Below are 21497 nucleotides of genomic sequence, written 5' to 3'. Positions count from 1 at the left end.
GCGACCCTGAATTGGATAAGCACTTACAGATAATGAATGAATGTATGAATGATATGAACAATGAAAGGCCAAGAGCTGAAAGCAACCTGACATCATTATCAAACAAAACCTCTTAGCTTTGTCAATATTAATATTTTCAAAATAACTTTATAATTGACTTCAATTAACTGATGGCAGCCCCCTGTGATGACTGTCAGTCAGTGACAGATGCTGTAGATAATGTATATTGAAATACTGAAAATCATTGATCATTAATTAATTGTCTGTAATCAGTTATCTAGTTCATGGTCGCGGTGGGTCCGGAGCCTACCCAGAATCACTGGCCGTAAGGTTGGAACACACCCTGGATGTGGTGCCAGACATTCACTCATGTCATTGTTATTGAAACGTTTTATATTGCGTTATATATTGATATTGAATTATTGTCCAGCCCTAGATGGAGTGCAGTAAATGAAACATTGTTTTTCCAGGACATTCAGAACACTACAAATAAACCGACACACGGCCATTGGGTTTTGAGTTTGGGAGCTTGGCGTTTTTAAAGCAAGTGTGACTGTGCACTGTTTGTGGCTACGTGTGTGTTATTTAGTGCCAGCTTTCATACACAGCCTCCACTCTTGAATGGCATAAGCTAAAGAGGTTTGACTAGTTCTATTACACAAAGTGCTTTCATTAATCCAGACACAATCCTATAGAGATTCTTTCTAAATTAGCTACTCACATTGGAGATGCTTCCACCTCGCTAAGGTCAAAGATCAGCCAATTAAGAGAAACTAATGACTTTACAGACGTATGTCAGATCAGTTTGAGATTGACCTCCAGAGCCAGAATAAGTCTTTCTTTATGCATCATTAGTAAGGTTTGGCCAACTCTGTACAGCCATTGTCAGAAGTAATGTGCTGTTTAGTAAACAGCTGTAATTGGACTTTGAGGAAGGTTCCGTTTTAGATACCTGCTGGAGTCAGGTTCTCAGCTCTGCAGTGGATTGCTTCCTGGAGTTCACTGCTAATTACACACACACACACACACACACACACACTTCAGAATGTTGTGTTGGGTGTGTTGAAATGCTTCCTTTGAACTCTTAATATATCTCGTAGCTAATAATGTTATTTGCTGTTCTTCTCAAATCTAATTTTTAACACTGTCAGACCATTAAAATTGCAATTAATATCTCGTGTAGTTAATCGCAAAAATTGGCTTCCCTCAGGTATATTCCCAGTTCTCCTTCGCTGAAGGTCTTAGTGATATCAGCAACCTTTTTCTCCACATCTTTTGGGGATGAATAGATGGACAGCTTTGCAGTAGATAGAAATAGTTTTGTTTTTATAATGAGATTAATTCAGTGCATTGACATGTTATCAATACGATAACTTTGAAAAGGCTAGTGATAACCATCCCATAATTAAAATAGTTTACATTTGGTGTCGACCGGTTGCCATTCTGTTTGTTCTGATGTCATCCAATCTTCCGAACTCAAATGTGTTCGAAGGAAATAAGCGAGATTTCTCTGCTTTACCAAATAATGAGGGAGCGATGATCTGTTTCAAATTGCACTATGATTATCTTTGACCGTAGCTGTTTGTGTGCCTTTGTGTACGTAGGCGTTCCGCGAAGAGGTGGCTCCTCTAAAGCATGAGATTTCAGCCGTGAACTCATTGGCGAGTGACCTGGCTCCTCTGGACGTCCAGCTTTCATCCACAACCAGCAGACAACTGGACAATCTCAACATGCGCTGGAACGCACTGCAGGTATTTCTTCTCTTCTCTTCTCTCCTCTCCTCTCCTCAGATATTGATGACTTCCGTCTCCTTCATTTAGTCCTCCAATCATACATCACTTTCATTTGCCATTACTCAGGCACTCTCTCTCTCTCACCCTCCCATTTCCCTCGTGTCCTTCATCGTCACCTGTTTGAGCGTCTGAAGGACAGATGCTGGCTCATTGTCAGCTCTGTGAATGTGTGCGAGAGAGAGAGTGATGTAGTGCTGTTCGTAGAGGTCGGAACAGGTGTGTGTGTGTGTGTTCGAGGGGATTGAGTGTTGTGCTTATATTGTGATTTCTTTTTTTTTTTTAATAGTATTTTTAAAAATTCATATCATTGAAACGCAGATATGCCCTCTCTTATAAAATAAGTTGTATGTAGTAGATATGTAAACAATTTAAACACAGCCTTTCTCGCCCCAGTTCACTTCACAGATCAAGGGAAATTTAGTGAAGAGGGCAAAATGGGGTGTGTGTGTGTGTGTGTGTGTGTGTGTGTGTGTGTGTGTGTGTGTGTGTGTGTGTGTGTGTGTGTGTGTGTGTGAGAGATCAAGTGAAGTGTCTTTGGAGTCAGTATCAGTCCTACAGGGGTCTGCTTTACACAGCTCTCATTTAAAGGGGAATATTCAAGCGTTATATTGAGTGAAGTGTGTGTGTGTGCGAAGGAGAGGAGTCAGAATATGTAAATTGTGATACATTTAGCAAAATCCCTCTCTTTCTCTCTCTCTTTCTCTTTCTAGGCCGCTATAGAGGAGAGACTGAGGCTCTTACAGGAAGCACACAGAGACTTTGGACCCTCTTCACAACATTTCCTCTCCAGTATGTCTCATTCACATACACACACACACATACACGCACACACACACACACACACACACACACACCATGCCCCAGAGCAGTGAGCTGCAGGTGTTTTTGGAGCCCATGACTGATGCTCCTTGTGCCTGTGAAATCTGTTTAAAGACTAATTTGTGAATATATATTCAATTACATATTCATTAGACAGCCCAAAAATTCTGTCTCAGTTTAAGTAAATACAAATTCTTTAATCTCTGGAAGTGATGACAGAGTACAGGGCTTCGCAGCTTCAGAGTTCTGTAGATGGCGGTGGGGACATATATATATGCAGAACGTATGTAACCCTCTGGAGTTGGCACTTCAGTTCTAAATCAGAACTGGCGCCAAAACACTTGCGCAACTCTGTGGGATTTTGTTGAAAACTAATTTAATTTTTGTTATAGAAGAATAAGTAATAACGAGTCTCAGACCGCGACCCTTGATGGCCCACCCATTCATATTCATATGATAATAGCATGCTAATCCGGCCACTCTTATTGGAGGATTACAACGGGTGAAAACGCTCATTTTAGTCACATAACCAAATGCACATGGCTGTGTTTTCACTCTAAACCCGGCGCTACAAGACGGCGTAATCACGCATTTCAGCTGCCTGAGGAGGATCTGATTCATTTTGTGATATCAGAAAGCTGTAAACACCAGTGTGTAGCCAGCACCTATGTCTACAAATTTCAGAGCTCTAACGAAAACTTCATAAATGTTCCCTATGTGGTTTTTCACTATATATCAGATCATTAGGTAGGTGAAATTTGTTAAAATGTCAAGGCATGTCAGACATTTAAAACATATTTTGAAAAAACCTCCCATGTGAGTCTAGGACTGACTGTGACATCATAATTGTCATCCCAAAATCAGGCTGACCAATCAGGGCTCTTGTCATAAATACATCTCAGGTACTCAGTAACTCACTCGCATACTCAGTCAAATACTTGAATACAGACTCTCACAGCCACTCAAATGCATAATCGCTCACACTCATTCTTTGCACCAATAAGGCATTTATTTTTCACATGCTCATGTTCAAAAATTGCTTCATTTCTTTTTTCCCTCCAAAGCCTTAGAATGTAGTTTATAGTGCTGTATGAAAGCCACTATGGAGACTCTTATTTTGTACTGTGGAAGATAAGGTTAAGGGTAACAGACAGTTACTGTAAATAGAAAATGAACAGAGAATTGATTTCTTTTCTTCCCTTGAGTGCTTTGATTTTATCAGTTGCACTTGCACCGCAATATACATGTAGATATGATTGTCCTTGGTCGACTGAGCCACGTACTCTGTGTGTGCATCGTCTATCTGCTGTAACAGCATTGTAAATACAAGGTGAGTTTCATTTATAGCTGTGAGTTTATATTGAAAGCTTTGTTTTTTATTGGAGTGGGTCACAGAGACCTCGGGCGGGTAACTAATGACACATCACTTTTTCAGCCTTAACTGCCTCATAATCAAGAAACACATCACATCATATACAACCACGCACACTGCTAGTGGTTTTGTTGTGTGGCTGAGCTTCAAACTCCTATAGAAACATTCCTATAGAGACACACTTACTTCGTCGGTCCACCTTGTAGATGTAAGGTCAGAGATAGTGGCTAATCTGTTAGTTTTAGTGGGTGGACTATTCTCAGTCTAGCAGTGACACAGAGGGGTTTAAAAACTCGAGCTGCAATGCTGTGTCTGATCCACTTTAACCAGCACAAAACACACTATCACACCTCCAGTCAGTCAATGATCTACCACTAAAATCATCCTTTCAAAATCATGTCAGTGAGGTCCTACTGTGGAGCTGTAAAATTTACATTCTCTCTATCTCTCTTTCTTTCTTTCTTTCTCTCTCTCTTTCTTTCTCTCGCTCTCTCTCTTTTTCTTTCTCTCTCTTTTTCTCTCTCTTTCTCTCTCTCACACTCTTTCTTTCTCTCTCTCTATCTCTTTTTTTCTCTTGCTCTCTTTCTTTTTCTTTCTCTCTCTCTTCTCTCACTCTCTCTTTCTTTCTCTCTCTCTCTTCTCTCACTCTCTCTTTCTCTCTCTCTGTGTCTCTCTCTCTCTCTCTGTCTCACTCTCTTTCTCTCACTCTTTCTTTCTCTCTTCTCTCTCTCAATCTGTCTCACTCTCTCTCTTTCTCTCTCACTCTCTCTCTCACTCTCTCTTTCTCTTTATCTCTGTCTTTCTCTCGCTCTCTCTCTTTCTTTCTTTCTCTCTCTCTCTCTCTCTCTCTCTCTCTGTCTCACTCTCAAAGAGCACCCCCACACACACATTTGGGGAACCTAGCTATGAATAACCACAGATTTAATATTACCCTCTTACCCTTCAGGGTGCGCGCACACTTTTTAGAAACACATGGGAACAATGTTAGAAGCTGAACCCACACTTTGCATCGCCTTTTCATTAAGAGAGACACTGAGGAGCTCTGAACATACACACGCAGCTTTATTAGTGCTGTGTAATCAGTCTCAGCATCACTCTCACTCTTTTTTCATTGCCTCTGAAGCTCTACCACGTTCGTGTGGGTGCTTGGGAACCTTCGGGTTATGAACCTCCCCATTCTCTGAGTGGGAATGTGCCTCTCTGCATAGTCTTCAGAAGTTTTTATTTCATTGCTGCAGCCAGATGTATGAGACAAGAGCAGGGTCTCTTTCATATTTGATGATCAATACAGAGCCTCATGGTCATTCAGAGCACAGATGCTCCTGGCTTATGAATCAGACTTATGTTTTATGTATTTATTTCCGTATATCACTACGGCACTGCTCTGTATGATAATTTGTTGCGTAGATCACAATCGTATTAACCTCAGCCTTGTCCTCGTTTCGCAGCCTGAAGATTTTTATCATAATTGTTTTTTTTACGCTCTTGCTTTTTGGTCACGGTTGATATCTGAATAAGCACTGCATTATACAGAAAATACCTGAATGATACAGTTCACAAATCCATTGCATGTGGCTTGGAATATACACGGTGATCATCAAGGGTTTAGGAAGAATCGACCAATTATGCCGTCTGTCAGTACAATCCTAGCCACGTTATATTAGTTGTATTACAGTTACCTGAAAACAAACTTACATACATTTTTCAAAGTAATGCTCAACGCTCAAAGGTAACCACAGCTAATTAAACAAAGCTAGTTTCAGTTTTCTGGCTAATGCTAAGCTGCAGCCTCAGGAAACTGAATATCTTTACCCTGCCATGGCACTGTTGGTTTTATAATCTCACTGTAATTGTCTATAAAAATAATTGTATAAACTTTCTTAGATTAGTTTTCGCTGTCAGGCGTGACACAGCGTCTTTTGTGGGCTCCTGAAAGCTCCCCTTGGAAATCCTGCGGATCACTGCACAATTGGAATATCCAACACTGACCAACTCATGACATGAATTGTCCATTTATTGACTCACGAGTGACTGTTTGTGGCCCCTGAGTCCTGCCCCTGAGGCAGACCTCCTCTCCACACAGCTCAGTGCTCTCTAGTTTGTTACTCTTTACAGGAATCTGAGGAAATGTCCAACTCACTGCTGTTTCCAGCTTAAGCGCTCCCAGGATGTCACGCTGGAGCCTTCCCATGGTGGAACGCTCACTCAGGCTCAGGAGGCCTGAAAGCTTTAGTTAAAGTAACAGTAGTTTACCAAAGTGAGACTGCAGCACAGCTGCCCCTCAGAGGGGAAATGGTGGGTGATAGCCTTTAGAAAGATATGAATTGTTCAAAGTGGTGGTGATAGGAACCAGACATCTGAGGAGCTTGTTGCCTCAGAGTGTTCCTATTTATTTATTGAAAAGAAAATAAATAAATAAATAAACGAGTCAGTACGTTTCTCTACATTGAGCCATTTAAAATCAAACCACTCTTAAAAATATCATCATAACTCAAAGGCTAATGGCTGTGGCTGTTGCTCACAATTCGATTTCACCTCCAGCCCAAAAGGAACACTACTCTTTCGGCTCCTGAAGCCCTCCTCCACTCCACTGATATCAACTTCATATCGGGTGCTCACATATAGAAAAAAAAAAGAGCCAGAATGTTCCTTTTGTAATCATTTCCCTGGTCTGAACACACTCTGCTAGTCCCACCTGCTTTAGAAAGGCTGCCTGTTTCTAAAGCCTGTGAAATGAATGATGGCTGTGATGCAGTTGGCAAAGACCCAGAGAAATCGCCATGTTTTGAAACCTCTTCATGGAACTGCAGTCAGCCCGGGTAACAACCGGAGCTGAAGCCTATGGCACAGGCAGAAAGAGGCTTAATTTCCTCTTTAGAAGTGGACTAGTCAGGCCTGAAACTGATGCAGAGTCGACCAGAGCTTTTCAAGTGACTGAAATGCTGAATCAGATTTTAAATGTGGCTCCATAACAAGGATCCTCTCAGCTGCCAGTCAGGGTAAGAGCCGGGGTGTTGTAGTGAGAGCTTTTAAGGATTATGCAGAAATGTGTGGCTATAGTGAACACAAGGGGTGGGCGATATGGCTCTAAAGTAATATCGTGATATTTCAGGGTGTTTTGGCAATAACGATATTCTTGGTGATATGACGAAACCCTTTTATTAATTTGAATATATTTTAATCAAACCACCTCCACACGACTGAAGTCACTCCCCTTTTTTGGAGCCAATTCCTCCACCTCAGAGACACTTTCCACCATACTTCACTGTGGCCTAAATGACTCATGTAAAGAACACATGCCATATTATGGGTAACTGAGTAATGTCATTATGTAAACAAGTCAGAATATCACTGTTATCACAATATAGATTTTATTTTTATCATTATTACGACGATATTATTGCATATGATATGACACAGCCCTATTGAACCCACAGTTTTGTACACTCTAAGAATGTTAATCATATGCTGGGCACACAATGTCCAGTGGATTTTGTCAAGTTCCTCCTGGTCAGTCCTAATCCTACCACATGTGTATGTAATATATAATTGTAATATTTGTTTTAGCTTGTTTTGCCAAAATAACGGATTGCCAGATGTGTTTGAAACACATGTTTGGAGTCTGAATTTAACAACTAAAGAAAGCTTGTACCCAACCTTTTTACATTGTGTAAAGCACACAGGGATAAATCCTCACTGCGTCAGGCTGTTAAGTAATGTCAATGTGGTTCCTGACACAGCCCACGCAATAAGTCGTCATCTCCACACTGTAGCAGCGTGAGTGTGTGGGTCTGGAGGCTCATAAACAGGGTCCTTGATTCGCAAAAGTGCTGCTGCTATCAGTGTCAACCAGATAAACCAGGCCAGCTATGACTAATGCATAGTGAATGAAATGCTAATACCATCCAAGCCCAGATAGTCCTGCTTGTGTAACTTTATTGAAATGAAGTGAATAAAAAGTGCTAATGAATAGACTAATGGCCACAGATTAGCTCTGTGCTAATGGAGGATATTTTTCAACTTAAATAAATCATCACCAATGTGGACCTTGTTCTAATATATCCTCTGTGTGTGTGTGTGTGTGTCCTGCAGCATCAGTCCAGTTGCCCTGGCAGAGAGCTGTGTCCCAGAACAAAGTGCCCTACTATATTAAGTAAGTATTGCATACACTTCAATATGAATGTAATCAAGCTCCATTCTTCAGTAAAAACCTGAAAAAAAATCCATAGGTGGCAATCTCATCTACAGTGCCAAGGCTTTAATATAACTTTTTGTTAATGGAACACTATGCAGTATTTCTACCTTAAAATTACAGCTTCTAAATGATAGTGATGTTCCACTGAAGAGCCTCTGTTGCGGCTAGGCCGGGTCCTCTGTTGATTTACTGCACTAAGCAACTTCTGAATTACGGCGCGGAGGACTCTCGCATAAAATGGGTAACGCTTAACGGCCCATAGCTCACAGGTGGATTGTTGCCTAGCTACAACAAGTGTTTAGCTCGGTATTCATGGTACGGACATTATATGGCAGAGAGAACAAAGAAGAGAGAGAGAGAGAGAGAGAATGAGTGGCACAAGAGTTTATAATGGATTGAATTTACACAGTAGAGAGAGCTAAAACAGACCTGAGGATACAAGTTTGAGGAGTAAATATTTGGTGCCCTTTTTTCATGTGTTGCAGTGCTAGCTGGTAATAGTTTAGTTGATGGAAGTGTTATAATCAGTTTTTGAAAGTCACTGAGAGGTGAGCTAGGGTTTGCAGCTGCTAACTTTAGCCGAATTAGCCGGATTTTTTTGTTTTAGACATCAGTGTTGGTTATAAGTGCTTTTCACCGGTTGCTGTGTGGATTAAATGATTGAAGTTACACTTTGTGTTGGTGGAACCCAAGCTTTGTTGAGTACAGTGTTATAATCCGTTTTTGAGAGTTACTGAGGAACGAGGGCGAGTGCTAGCACCTGCTAACTTTAGCCAGATTAGCTCTGTTTTTAGCATTGGACATCGATACAGGTAACAAGTGCTTTACTATCGGTTGCTGTGGTTATAACGGCTAATATACCACCAACGTTACACTTTATGGTTGTTATAACATGGTCTAGTGTGTATTATGAGTGATATATGGGTTTTATCATGTAGTCAGCATTATTTCATTCGATTACACACACTCATCCCCGGTTTAAAATCAGTCAGACCTTTTGTAAACATCACTCAATGAATGAGTGAATAAAAGTGAGAGAGGTGTGTTTGTCTGTGAGAGAGAGACAGAGGGAGTGTGTGCGAGAGTGTTTAAGTGACAGAGAGGTGTGTGTGAGACTTTTACACAGTACTGTAAACGTGAATTACACTCCGCAGCAGGTAGGGGGTGCTCAGGAGACAAAAAAGACTATTCTTACATTGTAGTCCTTTAAATATTATATGTATACAAAATAATTGATCTAAACCCAAGCGTAATGTTAATCTGAGTAACAAAGAATAAATGGTTTTACGCTTTCAGGTTTGACCAATGAGATATTTCATTTTTATTTAAAAGAAAAAAATCATGAACATTTTATTGATTCTGTGGATCAGCCTTGTTTTCTCACAGGATTTAGTACAAAATCAAGGTACACACACACACACACACACACACACACTGAGTGCTGAATGCTCCACCTCTATACCAGCTGTGTAGTGGTTCATGGCTGTGTAAGATCTCAGCAGGGTTCTGCTGCACATGCTGTTAGCTGAGTCTATGAACAGGAATAGAATCTTCCAGCTGGCTTTTGCCCAGGACGCTAAGAGCTTTCTGAAGGTTTGTTCAGAGAGCCTTTGGCTTGGAGCTTCCCAACACATCTTTTCCCAACATATCCACAACAGGCACTTTGACTTTCTGCTGCTAGGAAGCTTGGAAGAAGTATTTCACTTGTTTCCAGTGAGTTAATATTTTGACTAAACTGAAACTATCAGATTAGACTGGGAGGGTGAAAGAGGGAGAACATGAGTAAGATTCCACAGATTACAGGAGGTGTGTGAGGGAGAGAGAGAGGTTTAGCTGCTGTACACACCTTGTTAGCGGTTTTAATCCTGCTTTAACAGAGGTGGATGATTTGAAAGTGCAGTATCGATATCACAGTAATACATTAAAATACACCAGAATAAGTTTTAATGGGAATGTTCTGAATATTGCTTGTAAGCTTCTCAGGTCGATGCTGTGGGGCTGTCAAGAACCCATTACTTGATGAAGCTGCTGATGTTCTCAGAAAAATGGGAAGACTGACCCAGGGCCTGGACCTCCACATCACAGAATAACTTTTGCACAGGACTGCATTTTTACCAAGCTGCCCAGCTCACCCTCTCAGTGACTGAAGCTCTAAGACTTGTGCCTGCATGCAAGGAATATCTCCTATAGCTTCCAGTGACCATCACTGAGTGACCAGGAGATACCAGACCAGTACAGGGGTTGATGGAGAGTGGAAGAGAGGAAGAGAGAAATGGACAGATGGGTAAAAATGGATAGAGAGGAGAGTGGAGGAGGTGATGTGTCCTTTTTGAACACCTGTGCTGTGAGGAGTTTTTTTTGCCCAGTAGCTTGGCACTTGAAGGGAGAGTAGATGAAAGTGAGCGGCAAAAAGGCTTACAGCTCAAGAAGTCAACACCAGCTGTGTGTATGTGTGTGTGTGTGTGTATGTGTGATCAATTGCAATGCTGCCAAAGGAATCTCTCTCTCTGTGCAGACTTGGCTGACAGCAGCCATATGCTCATGCATTTACATGCACCATATGCACCTCAGCATATACATTGCTGCATATTAGTGCAATTGCCTTGTCGTTTTTCTGATGAGGAAATAGCACAGGGACCTGGGTTTAAATGACAGATGTGTATGAATGTGGAATGAATGGTGATAGAGCCCCTACAGTGGTCTTTTATCACAGTCTATGAGATGTTTCCAATAACATATTGCCTCAGTTCCGTGACACATTTATCTCGTTTAAATGGATTAAATGGTCATGTGTGTTGCATTCCAGACTATGATAGGGATTAACTTGGCTCACAGTACGAGAGAGTGCCCACACTACGCTTGAGTCCTCCATCAGATCAACCTTTACTTACTGCAATAACCATTATCTATAGTGTCTAGTTGGCAGAAGTTATATGTCACACATTATTCAACCTGTTTTTTTTGATATCCATCACAGCAGTGGACACATTCTCAGGGCTGAGCCAGCAGTCAGATTCACCGGGCTGTTTTTGGCAGTAAAGCTACTAAAGGGATTTCTAAAATTCTACTAGTTACAGACAGTTTAAAAACAATTGTTGGTTCATAGTTAAGGGAAAACTAAGGCTCTGTTGAAAATGGCTCCAGATTTACGTTTTAAGGCACTATTGAGTGCGACGCCATTTTATTCTGTATAAAATCATATGAAAGTGCAATTCGAGTGTGATTTTGAGGGTACTAAATTCTCCCACAAATACATGGACTCAATCTGGACCTGGATGCATCAAGAGTTTTTTTGTTACTAAGAAACGTACAGTGGAAATGTCTAGCACTACTTATGGTGCTTTTCCACTGGATGGAACCTACACGACACGCCGAGACCTGGCTCTTTTGCTTTTCCATTGGCTTAATCTGCTACCTGGTCTTTGGAACCACATACTTTTTCAGTCCCAGCTCGTGCCAAGTAGGTACTAAATGGTAAAAACCCTACAGAGCTCTGATTGGCCAGAGAGACATGCCAATGTAGCCCAAATTTGCATGCCAATACACAACGAGAACAGCGGCTTAATTGTTGTGATTTTCAAAGCTTACGATTCCTGTTAGAGATGGGGTTTTGCAACGTCATCAGCTCCGTTTTGTGGGGGAGTTAGTGCTCATGGAAAAGTGACTAGCTATAAGCAAGCTGTGCCAAGTCGGGTAGAGCCAGACTAATGCGGTGGAAAAGCACCATTAGTGAACGAAATGGTGCTTCACTATATAGCACAATGCTAATGAGGGAGTAGGGAGCCATTTTGGTAAGATTTGGTATTTTTGTTTCTGGGCTCCCCTTATAGTTGCAGAGTGTAATTAATATTTACAGCACTGCCCTGAAATCAAGAGGCTGTGGTGTCCTAAGCCCCTCAAAAGTTACACGATGCAGTTTCTGCAGTGTTGAGCCTGGATTAGCTACAATCTTATGGAAGCCATTTCCACCGAATTTGAAGGGGAGTAATATTTAGTCTGTACCTTTTCATACATACAACTCTTCAGACTTTTCTCAGACCAAATCACAGTCCAACAGTGGAGCGTCCATCTTTAAAACCGCCTGTGGATAACTTTTGGGTTGGTGTAAAATCTGTCCGGACTGGCCTTTCCTCTCTAAACCCTCTGCTGTGCCCCTCATACTTCCCTCCTCCTCCTCCTCCTGTGTGTGGAGGTGGTGCTAGGCCTCGCTCCTAATTAAAACTCTCTGACCTCTCAGCGTCCAGGGCATGGTGTGCTCTTGACCTCTGCGAAGTCAGAGGTTAATATCACACACTCAGCAGGAGGCTGATGGCAAGAAGCTCTTGAGCGACAGTGCAATTTGTCTGCCGACTGCCAAGGCTGAAGTTCAGATCAGAAGGGCGTTGTTCCAGAAAAGCTCAGACGCTAGCGTGAGGCAACGACACACACCGAGAGACGAGTCCACTTTGACCTTCTGGTATTTTACAAGGCTCAGGCACTGGCACACACACACGGGCTGCTGGAAATGCTGACTAACAGGCCAACATCTGCACCTATATTCTCCTCACAGTCATGTAGAGCCTACAAACCCACAGACTGTGAAAAGCAGTCCTGACTAACTGCTGGTTCCTGCCACGAGGGACTTGATTAAGTTTTCTAAGTTTCCTCATCCATTCCTCATCCAGGCTTTTTATTTTAAAAAGAAGAGAACCCCTGCCTCGCCCAGGCGTCTCATGTTGGTTTGTTTACTCATCCGTTTAGTGCTGATGTACGTTGATGACGACAAAGCGCCGGGATTAATTTTTCTGATTGGAGCGTTTTTAAACATTTGACCCCTGCCTTAGCACACACCGTCAGTCTCCCATCAGAACACTCTTTGAATTACAGACGCTGAACACGGCGAGTCGAGAGGCTGAAGTCTCTTTGAACGGTAGTGGAAGTTTTTGGAGAGTCTGGATTTTTTTTTCTTTTCCTCTTTCTCTCTGGAGGTGGAGAGCTCTTATCTCTACAAACTGCTTCTCAGAGATAAACACATCTGAGAGGTCTAAATGGAAGCAGGGAGAGGCAGAGGTTGTACGTTGTAAGGGAGCAGGGAGAATGTGGTTATTCATTAGCGGACTGTGTTAGAGGTGATGAAGAGTGCTGAGAATGAGAGCGAGAAGCCTCTTTCATGTTCCGCCCTGTCTTATCTGACCTTTGACCATGGGACAGCTGCTACCTGTGGTGTGAGCTCATTAAATGCTCACTGAGGTTCAAAAAAATAAAGTGTGGAGTGGTTTTAAGCAGTTTCGCTATGCTGAAATGTACCTTTATTTTAGTTATTTTTTAAAGAAGTAGTTGGGACCTCAACCATATCAATGGGGCTCAACACACCTGGAGGAGAACACTAATCCCTCATTGTTATTTTATCACATGATGAAGCAGTTAGTGATAGTTGGGCCAGATATATATAATGCGTTATGAAGCTAGCATGATTCATGTCTCATTTCACAATTCATTGCTAGCTGAGGCCATTCCGTTTTGGTCTGCTGCTTTTCTCTTGGTTTTAAAGACTTCGTTTTGTGCAAAATATGGGATTTATATATGATTCCAAACTGCCCATGCCCTTTTCTAATATCTAACAGGAAAACACCGGGGTCAGACAAAATGTCTGCCCTCTGCTCAGACTCTAGCCCTGACTTTGGGATCCTTTTTTTGTGCCTCATGTGCATCTCTGATGGGAGCAGCCAGCTAAACAGGAAATGCCAGAGGAGGTGCTTTGTTTGTGCTAATTGCAGTAACGAGCGTAATTACAGCCGAGATCAGAGGCTTGAACTGGCCGTGGCACTGCGACACTCTGTCTACAGGGCATCGTTTCCAATCTCCCAGACAGACTATCACACAGCCACGGATTATCAAACAGGAAGCAGCAAGCTGTCTTTAATGAGCCCAGAAACACGACTTTGTCCCCGTGCCCATCGCCGAAGCCTCGGGTCCAGCCCGAATCACACCACCTAGAGCTGACCTTCAGGGCGTCTGAGTTCCATCCATCCATTTCCATTTTTATGGAATCTTCAGGTCATGTAGATTAAAGAAGTGCTATGTACTATTTTTACCTATTACTGGTCAGTAAGAGGCAAAATAGAGCCTCAGTTGTTGCTGCACTGCACAAACAGCACTGTGTAACATATGGGGGAGGATAGGAAGCCACTCCCCCTTTCATGACAGTGCTGTAAAAATGAATTGCACTCTCCATCTGTAGTAGCAGCCCAAGAGCTAAACCCCAAATCTGACCTAGAGGTTCTTTAACTTTTAAAATCAATTTTACTTGCTTCTTTTTTTAGCTTTATTTCTACTCAAATATTTTGTAGTTCTAATAAATAATCAGTTAATCTTGCATTTACTATGGTAACCGGTAGCTTTTCTGCCTCAGTCTTCATCACAAAAACAGGGCTAGCCTTCTGCTTAAATGGCAGATCACAATGGCAGTTATCACCCTCCTCCAAGCGTGTTGAGCTGTCATTGATGCCATTGTTTAGCAGAAGTTTAATGAAGTAGTTTCATGTTTATTTGGTGGTCCTCACCCTCCAATGGTGGTGTGTGTGATTGGGGAGTTGATTGACGACGACTGGAGAACGTTGTGAAGGAAAGTGGTGGGATCACGAATGATTTAGAGAGGAAATATCTGTGCTTATATACTGGTGACCAGTGGTGTAAATATTTAATATTTACAGGACAACTGTGCGAACACTTGCTTGTGGCTGTGTTGTTGTCCCAGTCTGTGTAGAACATTTCTGCAACAGAACACAAGGGTAATGTTATTCAGAACAGCATGTGAACACTGCAGTTATACAACAGTTTTGTAAAGTAAAGAAAAAGTTTCATGGTGGGGCATTGTTTCATGAGCTCAGACTTGCAGTCCTGGAATGTGGAGCTGATCCGGTGGTGTGAAGAGTACCAGTGGAACTGTGTGTGTGTGTGTGTGTGTGTGTGTGTGTCCGTCCACTGCGGGTGTTTGTGTGTGTGTGTGTGTGCCTGAGAGATTGGCCAAGAGGTGTTTGAACGCTTGGCCGCTGGAGTCAGCCGTGATCTTGAGGCTGATTGAGTTGGGCACAGTCTCGGGCGGCTGCAGAGATAGAGGACCCCTCCAGAACAGGGCTGTCAGCCATTTTGAGGAAATGATGAATAATGATGAACACCTGCTGACGACTTCTGTTCCCTCTCTCCCCACGGAGAACATCAGGACAGCTGTCATCTGCCTCTCTCTTTCTCTTTCTCTCTCTCACTCTCTCTCTTTCTCTTTCTCTCTCTCTCTCTCTCTCTCTCTGTATCTATCTCAATGCCTTTTGTTTTTTTACACAGTCTGTCTCTTTCTGTCTTTTTTCTTTGTTTAAACTCTGTTAATCTATTTTACTCCCTCTTTCTTTCTGTTTCCCTCACACGTCTCATCCCAAGGTACTTCAGTAGACCCTCATACTTTCTTCCTATCCCCCCATCTCTCCCCTCTCTTATATCTCATACACATCCTTTCCTGGTTTCTGTCACTGATAACTGGTGATGGAGAGAGGACTTTTCATCACTGTCATAGTCTCTGTCTCTCTCTCTCTCACTCTGACACACACACACACACACACACAGCAGGGTGTGATTCTTGTCTGCAGAGCATGGCTCTGGAATAAACATAAATCCTTAAGTAGAATACACATCGTTTTATGCTTAGTTTCTTGCCGGTGATGAGCTGAAGCTGCACCTGTTGGCTCACGGTGTCTGAGCTCCAGCAGAGTTTTCCGTCTCACACCGAGCTCATACTAACACACCACCGCCTGCTCTGAGACACGAGAACTCAAACACCTGGTGATTTCATTTCTGCTGGGAAAAGGGTTATATGTGCATTAGGGCCCCCCAGTGCAACTAATACTAATGATGAAGAGACACGTCCATGACAATGATCCCCCTCTCTTTATTCCCCTCTCTCTGTTTCTCTCCAGCCACCAGACTCAGACCACATGTTGGGACCATCCCAAAATGACAGAGCTGTACCATTCCCTCGGTGAGTTTAACACTATTTACACCACAGACACACACACTGCCTCAACCACAAAAACATTCAGTCCACTGAGAGGAGAGCTGACAGCGATTTACCATACACACTGGCTGGATGTGACCATAAACACCTGCACAGTAAGCACACATGCGCACACACACCCCCTCTCTGTAAGAGCTGCGAGTGGAGGTGTGCATCCCAGAGGTCCAGTCTTTTCTCTCAATTTCTGACAGCTGCTATCTGGTGTTATAAAGCACAGGAGAGAAGAGAATACACACACACACACACACACTCACACACACACACACACACACACTCATTTTCACATAGGGACAGAATGTGATAAAAATACCCTGCGTGAATTCTCACATCTCCCTTTTATTACTCTGTTGTTAACATGTACTGAAAGGGGAAATCCACCCTCCGTTATCAGAATTCAGTGCATATTTTAAGAAGAAATTATAGAAATTTCAAAGGGTTTGATGTGAAAATCTACATCATAGGAAGAAAAAATAAAGAGTACTGAGTGGTGATGGGAACCAGACGTCTGCAGTGATTCATTCCTCCACAGTAAACCATTTCACATTAAACTCCTCTGGATGACTTGCTCCATCACAAACAGTAAATTAGGCAGAAATCTGGAGTAATTATAATCATTAAACTGTCCCATGCTGTCAGCTCTTACTTTACACACACACACACACACACACACACAGTATGAGAAACAGTGACCTGCAGCAGAAATGCTAATTAAGACTGTGCTAACCTCTGTCCTGAAGCTCTCTCTTTTATCTGAGGACAGCCTCCGCTCACACAAAAGTTTTGCTAATCACACTGTTCTCTGTTACCGTAAATACTGTAGACAGTGAGCCATGACATTCCTGAGGTTTACTTATTTAGTTTGCACTGAGTCCTCAGTGGGTGGCACCGTGGTGCAGCAGGTAGTGTCGCAGTCACACAGCTCCAGGGACCTGGAGGTTGTGGGTTTGATTCCCGCTCCGGGTGACTGTCTGTGAGGAGTTGGTGTGTTCTCCCTGTGTCCGCGTGGGTTTCCTCTGGGTGCTCCGGTTTCCTCCCACAGTCAAAAAACACTCGTTGGTAGGTGGATTGGTGACTCAAAAGTGTCCGTAGGTGTGAATGTGTGTGTGTTGCCCTGTGAAGGACTGGCGCCCCCTCCAGGGTGTATTCCTGCCTTGCGCACAATGATTCCAGGTAGACCCTGAATTGGATAAGTGGTTACAGATAATGAATGAATAAGTCCTCACTGTTGTCTTATATGTCCATGCGAGAGAGAACAGGCGTCTGTCAACATAGGTGTCTTTTGCACTACTCTCCAGTGGTGTTGTGATGAAAGTAGTTAGAAAAGAATCTGTGGTTGGGTTCACATGTCTCAGGGCATGCTCTATAGACTCCCAGTTTGCTGGAATAGTGTATGGTTAAGGAAGTTCTAACAGATGGAACTGGAAATATTTGTGAGAATATTAGCAACTGGGGAGTAATCATTTTAATATCAACATTAATCATAAATACTACATTACGCTTGCAGTTGTTATGATGCTGACTGGCAGCTATAGTTGACTGGTTAGGTCCATGTTTTATAGCTCGAATTCAAACTATAAAAGCACACTGTAGACACGGGACATGTATTGGCTGGTAGAGTATCGCTGGTGTATCTTTGTGCTTTCCCTCATCTCTCTCACCTGATTTAATCCATCACCAAGCTCCTCGTGTTCTGAGTGAGGTGCATTAACTCTGTTCCACTGCTGGACTCATTCAGGAGCCGGAGTGGTTAGGAGTTTGCGACGTCTGTCCCTCAGTCTGAGCAGCTTTTAGAGGTGCTAACATGATTCATGACGAAGCAGAAGACACACCTTTGTTGTACTTTATGAGTTGAAGTGTCTGGGAGACTGATCAGTCCCGTGCTGGTGCTGGAGACAGCTGTGATCGGCTCAGTGAACACATCGCTCTGTCACCAGTGACTCAGTGTGGTCAGGAGAATCTGTTGACCTCTGAATAAATCACACAGTGTGCAAAGGCCTTGAGAGTTAGAAAAACAAAATATGGATGGGGTCTCCAGGACAGGGCTTGGGAACCGCAGCCGGTAAATTTACAGCGTGTATTTGTGCTCAGATTTGGGTGTCTGAAAGAGGGAGATTGGGTATGCATTGAAAGATAAGAGAAGTGGTTACACACCTGACTGATCGTCTCTCCCTGTGTGTGTGTGTGTGTGTGTCTCCAGCTGACCTGAACCATGTGCGCTTCTCTGCATACAGAACAGCCATGAAGATCCGTCGCCTGCAGAAGGCACTGTGCTGTAAGTCTCTGTCTCTGTCTGTGGTCCTGTCTCTCTTGGGCTTATTTCTGTCTGTCTGCCTGTGACTGACTGTCTCTGTGTCTTTGTCTGTCTTTCATTCTGTCAGTCTGTCATTGGTCTGTCTGTCTTCATTTGTATCTCTGTCATTGACTGTCTGTCTGTCTGTCATTGTCTGTCTGTCTGTCTATCTGTCTGTCTGTCATTGACAGTCTGTCTGTTATTGTCTGTCTGTCATTGACTGTCTGTCTGTCTTTCACTAAACCTGTCTGTCTGTCACTGACTCTGTCTATCTATCTGCCTGTCATTGTCTGTCTGTCTGTCTGTCACTGACTCTGTCTATCTGTCTGTCATTGAATGTGTCTGTCTGCCATTGTCTGTCACTGACTGTCTGTCTGTATGTCATTGACTGTCTGTCTGTCACTAACTCTGTCTATCTGTCTGTCATTGTCTGTCTATCTGTCTGTCATTGACTGTCACTGACTGTCTATCTGTCTGTCATTTTCTCTATTTGTCTGTCTGTCTGTCTGTCATTGAATGTCTCTCTGTCATTGACTGTCTGTCTGTCATTGTCTGTCTGTCATTGAATGTCTCTGTCTGTCATTGTCTGTCATTGACTGACTGTCTGTCTTTCACCAAACCTGTCTCTTTGTCACTGACTGTCTGTCTATCTGCCTGTCATTGTCTGTCTGTCACTAACTCTGTCTGTCTGTCACTGACTCTGTCTATCTGTCTGTCATTGTCTGTCTGTCTGTCATTGACTGTCTATGTCTGTCATTGAATGTGTCTGTCTGTCACTGACTCTCTGTCTGTATGTCATTGACTGTCTGTCTGTCACTAACTCTGTCTGTCATTGACTGTCATTGTCTGTCTGTCACTAACTCTGTCTGTCATTGACTGTCATTGTCTGTCTGTCACTAACTCTGTCTGTCATTGACTGTCATTGTCTGTCTGTCATTGTCTGTCTGTCTTGTCATTGGCTGTCTGTCTCTGTCACTGACTCTGTCTGTCTGTCTGCCTGTCTGTCTGTCATTGAATGTCTGTCTGTCTGTCATTTTCTGTTTGTGTGCAGTATTTGAGCACTCTGGATGTTTTTTTCTTCTCCCACAGACGGTCACTTCTTCACACTCCTGATTTCTTACACATTATGCTTTAAAATTAAAACTTTACTTGAGTTCTAGAAAAGAAAAGAAACATTTAAATGTATTACATTTAGCATTAATTATTCTAATTATTCTGCATATTTAGATGAATGTGCTGTTAGGGGTTTTGGCCAAAGACTCTTAGGGGTGCATCAGGTCTTCAGACCTGAGCAGGGAAATAAATCCTAGTCTTCTGCTTAGGAGGCAGTAGCATTATGCACTAGGCACCACCTCAGAGCGGTGTTCAGTCCTGGCCCGGGGATTAAGGTCACTTTCAGTTATACAACGTGTACATGTGTAAATATGAGTGCCTTGGTGTGACGTTAGTATTTTTTACCTAAGAGCACCCTACTCTCTCTCTACAGTGTTTCACAATGAATTCCCTAATGGGCCGATAACTCTGTGTTAAATGTAAATGATAAATGTTGTAGATGTTTGTCTAAGTAAGTAATATATTACACGTCCTGTACAGGGCTGAGTCGTAAGTGTGGAGCTGTGTGTTTGTGTTTTAGTTGTGTGTGTGTGTGTGTGTGGGCTGATGTGTTTGATTAGAGCTGCATCACTGCTTTTCCTTCCACTGTCAGCCCAATTAACTCTTAGAGGTCCAATTACCATCACAAAGAACATTCACTTTGCTTTTCTATGTGTGTGTGTGTGTGTGTGTGTTCACATGTGTGCGTTCAGACATATGCGTCTACACACGGGAGTGTGAAATGGAAGAGAAGCCTCGGATGCGTCATTGTCAGCTCACGGCGCTCCTCTTTCTCTCCTCCTTCCTTTTTTTCTTGTTTATAATTTATTTCTGCTGTCTTTCATTCTTCCCCCTCATTTGCATGTCTGCTCAGTTGAGAATAGTTAATCAGTCTAATTAAACAAGTAAACAGGAAATGCAGGCTGGGGTTATCTTTTCCTCTTCTCTCTCCATCTGCCTGCTCTCACTTCATCACACCTCGTTCACACACTTAGCCGCGCACACACACACACACACACACACACAGGTTCCACTCTCTTTACTCCTCCTCCTGCTGTCTCTCTGTCTCCGTTCAGTCTTTATGCCTTTGTTTATATTTAGTTACACTGCTGTCAGAAGATATTTAAGAACTGTCACATTCATATCTTCTTTTTTCTGTTTCTTTTTCTCTGCTGTCTCTTGTTTTCCTGATTCTTTCTCTTGTTTCTTGCTTATGCTTCCCTCACCCTGTTTATTTTGTGCTTTTTATCTCTTTTCTCATATTATAGGTTTGGTTCTTCTTCCCCTTTTCTGTAATCTCTCTCTCTCTCTCTCTCTCGTCTTATTGGGTTCAATAAACAGCTTTTTTTAATTGACCATCAAGCAAATTAAACACCTTTATATTTGACTGTATTTTATTATCAGTTTTACAAATTAATCTCTCTTTCTCTCTCACCCTGTCTCTCTCTTTCTCTCTCCCTCTCTCTTTCTCTCTCCCCATCTCTCTCTTTCTCTCTCCCTCTCTCTCTCCCCCCTCTCTCTCTCTTTCTCTCTCTCCACCTCTTTCTCTTTCTCTCTCTCCCTCTCTCTTTCTCTCCCCGTCTCTCTCTTTCTCTCTCCCTCTCTCTCTTTCTCTCTCCCTCTCCACCTTTCTCTTTCTCTCTCCCCCTCTCTCTCTCTCCACCTCTCTCTCTTTCTCTCTCCCCCTCTCTCTCTCCCTCTCTCTCCCTCTCTCCCCCTCTCTCTCCCTCTCTCTCTCTCTCTCTCTCTCTCTCTCTCTCCCCCTCTCCCTCTCTCTCTCCCTCAGTGGATCTGTTGGATTTGAATGTCGCTCAGGGGATGTTTCAGCAGCACAAGCTGAATAACAACTCCAGTCCACTCACCGTACCTGAGGTCATCAACTGCCTGACCTC

General features: G+C 42.8%; 1 protein-coding gene across 8 annotated transcripts in view; it reads left to right on the top strand.

The window, feature by feature from the left end:
- The window catches only part of LOC136696983 (utrophin-like), a 229473-nt gene that overhangs the window by 152287 nt on the left and 55689 nt on the right, over positions 1-21497 (top strand). For all 8 annotated transcript variants that reach the window (XM_066671822.1, XM_066671823.1, XM_066671821.1 and 5 more), the window contains 6 exons: positions 1605-1751; positions 2504-2582; positions 8077-8137; positions 16126-16187; positions 18421-18495; positions 21392-21497. The exon at positions 21392-21497 is cut by the window's right edge and continues 96 nt beyond it. In XM_066671822.1, the coding sequence (XP_066527919.1) occupies positions 1605-1751; positions 2504-2582; positions 8077-8137; positions 16126-16187; positions 18421-18495; positions 21392-21497 (530 nt within the window). The remainder of the gene's footprint in view (positions 1-1604; positions 1752-2503; positions 2583-8076; positions 8138-16125; positions 16188-18420; positions 18496-21391) is intronic.

The sequence above is a fragment of the Hoplias malabaricus genome, chromosome 5 (genome assembly GCF_029633855.1).
Source record: "Hoplias malabaricus isolate fHopMal1 chromosome 5, fHopMal1.hap1, whole genome shotgun sequence".
In the NCBI taxonomy this organism is placed as follows: domain Eukaryota; kingdom Metazoa; phylum Chordata; class Actinopteri; order Characiformes; family Erythrinidae; genus Hoplias; species Hoplias malabaricus.
Note: the sequence above shows the minus strand (reverse complement) of the source record. Positions and strands in the feature narration are given on the sequence as shown.